This window comes from Cebus imitator, unplaced genomic scaffold, assembly GCF_001604975.1.
Source record: "Cebus imitator isolate Cc_AM_T3 unplaced genomic scaffold, Cebus_imitator-1.0 Scaffold316, whole genome shotgun sequence".
Classification (NCBI taxonomy): Eukaryota; Metazoa; Chordata; class Mammalia; order Primates; family Cebidae; genus Cebus; species Cebus imitator.
Genome location: NW_016107631.1, coordinates 331,952 through 333,590, shown reverse-complemented (window position 1 = coordinate 333,590; position 1,639 = coordinate 331,952). Strand labels below are relative to the sequence as shown.

Here is a 1,639-nt window from a genome sequence, read left to right as displayed (position 1 = left end):
CCAGCTACTAGGGAGGCTGAGGCAGAAGAATTGTTTGAACCTGGGAGGTGGATGTTGCAGTGAGCTGAGATCTCACCACTGCACTCCAGCCTGGGTGACAGGGTGAGACATCGTCAAAAAAAAAAACAAACGAAAAGCAAACAAAAAATATGGGCTCTCTGTCCTGGTCAGCAGAACCTCATCCTGGATCCTGACACCTGATCCCTCTCTGGATTCAGGCTGTTCTCCAATTCATTTTTCCTCAGGCTGTGTGTGGTTATGGATCCCAGGAGGCGCTGCCTATGCGCCCTGCCAGAGAGGGTGAGCTCTACTTTCCTGAGGATCGAGAGGTGAACCTCGTGGAGCTGGCCCTGGCGACCAACATCCCCAAAGGCTGTGCCGAGACAGCTGTCAGAGGTGGCTGCCAGGGTCCTGCATGGGTTGGGGATTGGAGTTGGGTCGTCAAGAGAAGTGGTGATGGGCTGGCTGGTGGAAGAGGTAGAACTTGGAGGGGTGGGTGATACTCCCAAGGGTGGAACGCCAGGCTGACACATCTCTCTGCACTGGTTCTAGTTCATGTCTCCTACCTGGATGGCAAAGGGAACCTGGCACCTCAAGGATCGGGTAAGGGGTGATGTGGGGAACCGGCCCTTTGGATGAATTTTCTCCCTTATGTGCTGAGGGTGGTGCCTCTGTGTCCCCGAGTCTGCATCTGACATGTGTTTACCCATGCCTGGCTTGTGCCATGGTCTAACTGGGCACTGGATTCTGCATGGAGGGCTCAGAATTGGAGATGAGAGCCCAGACCTGTAACCAGTCATGATGCAGCATGCTGGATGCCAAGACAGAAGTCTGGGCAGCATGCTGGGGTCTCTGGGGCCGTGTTTCACCCCCAGGGTATGCTGAGCAGAGCTTCACAGAGCCTGAAGCTTTCAGGAGTCTGTCTGGCAGAGGGTGGGTGGAAGATGGGACAGAGCACAGAGGTGTGCGGAGCCTAGATGGTCCAGGCTGAGCAGGCTGCTGAGAGCAATGGGAGTCTCTTGCCCTGGTCGTCCTGTCTGAATGGCTTCTTGTGGATGTGTGTGGGGATGGTGGTTGTGGGGGAGCAGGCTGGAGAGGCCAGGAGAGGGTCAGCTCTCCACCTGTCCCTGCTTCCTGCCTGTCCTCTGGCAGTGCCCAGTGCTGTGTCTTCACTGACGGATGACCTCCTCAAGTACTATCAGCAGGTGACTTGGGCTGTGCTAGGGGATGATCCGCAACTGATGAAGGTGAGCGAGTGGGCCAAGTTGGGGCACAAAGTTGAACTTGTAAATTCTACAAACTTTTTAATTTTTTTTTTTTTTTGAGATGGAGTTTCGCTGTTGTTGCCCAGACTGGAGTGCAATGGCGCGATCTCGGCTCACCGCAACCTCCGCCTACTGGGTTCAAGCAATTCTCCGGCCTCAGCCTCCCAAGTAGCTGGGACTACAGGCACGCACCATGATGCCCAGCTAATTTTTGTATTTTTAGTAGAGACGAGGTTTCACCTTGTTGACCAGGATGGTCTCGATCTCGACCTCGTTATCCACCCGCCTCGGCCTCCCAAAGTGCTGGGATTACAGGCTTGAGCCACCGCGCCTGGCCTAACTTTTTAATTTTTTTAACTTTTTTTTTTTTTTTT

The 1,639-nt window shown here is 53.9% G+C and overlaps 1 protein-coding gene across 2 annotated transcripts in view; it reads left to right on the top strand.

The window, feature by feature from the left end:
* TAF6L (TATA-box binding protein associated factor 6 like) overlaps window positions 1–1,639 on the top strand; it is a 23,484-nt gene that overhangs the window by 9,592 nt on the left and 12,253 nt on the right. Inside the window, exons 4-6 of one of the 2 annotated variants that reach the window (XM_017503812.2) lie at window positions 246–396; window positions 553–603; window positions 1,153–1,247. In XM_017503812.2, coding sequence (XP_017359301.1) covers window positions 246–396; window positions 553–603; window positions 1,153–1,247 — 297 coding nt within the window. Of the gene's footprint in view, window positions 1–218; window positions 397–552; window positions 604–1,152; window positions 1,248–1,639 lie in introns of both variants that reach the window. The other variant, XM_017503811.2, reaches the window with a different exon arrangement.